Below are 698 nucleotides of genomic sequence, written 5' to 3' on the forward strand. Positions count from 1 at the left end.
AGAGATAAACTACAGGACATTCTGAAGTACCAATGGACAAACATCTCACATCTGACAGTGACTAATAATGATGTCCATGTTTCACTGTCAGGACCAGAACCAGAGCCCAAGACCAGAGCTGAGTTCTTAAAATATTCACGTGAGCTCACACTGGATCCAAACACAGTAAACACAAGGCTGTTATTATCTGAGGGGAACAGAAAAGCAACAGTAATGAAACACCATCAGTCTTATTCTTGTCACCCAGACAGATTCACTTATTGGTGGCAGGTTCTGAGTAGAGAGAGACTGACTGGACGTTGTTACTGGGAGGTGGAGTGCACAGAGGCAGGAGTTTTTATAGCAGCCACATACAATAGTATCAGCAGAATAGGGAACTCAGATGAATGTGTATTTGGACAGAATGACAAGTCTTGGGCATTAAGATGTGAAAAGGACAATTATAGTTTTTATTACAACAGTGTCCAAACTCCTGTCTCAGGTCCTCGGTCCTCCAGAGTTGGAGTGTACCTGGATCACAGTGCAGGTATTCTGTCCTTCTACAGCGTCTCTGAAACCATGACTCTCCTCCACAGAGTCCAGATCACGTTCACTCAGCCTCTCTATGCTGGACTTTATATTTATTCTGGAATCACTGCTGAGTTGTGTGAAGTCAAATAGACAGAAGTCATTGAAGGGTTAAATTCTGTCTTTCCTTT

General features: G+C 42.8%; 1 protein-coding gene across 1 annotated transcript; it reads left to right on the forward strand.

The window, feature by feature from the left end:
- Positions 1 to 105: 105 nt before the first annotated feature.
- LOC113745042 (tripartite motif-containing protein 16-like protein) lies at positions 106 to 660 on the forward strand (the record flags this gene model as incomplete). Its single annotated transcript, XM_027276465.1, has 1 exon — positions 106 to 660. A coding segment is annotated over one exon (555 nt), but the record flags the coding sequence as incomplete, so codon positions are not given.
- Between the last annotated feature and the right edge of the window lie 38 nt (positions 661 to 698).

Source organism: Larimichthys crocea, unplaced genomic scaffold, assembly GCF_000972845.2.
Source record: "Larimichthys crocea isolate SSNF unplaced genomic scaffold, L_crocea_2.0 scaffold38237, whole genome shotgun sequence".
Classification (NCBI taxonomy): domain Eukaryota; kingdom Metazoa; phylum Chordata; class Actinopteri; family Sciaenidae; genus Larimichthys; species Larimichthys crocea.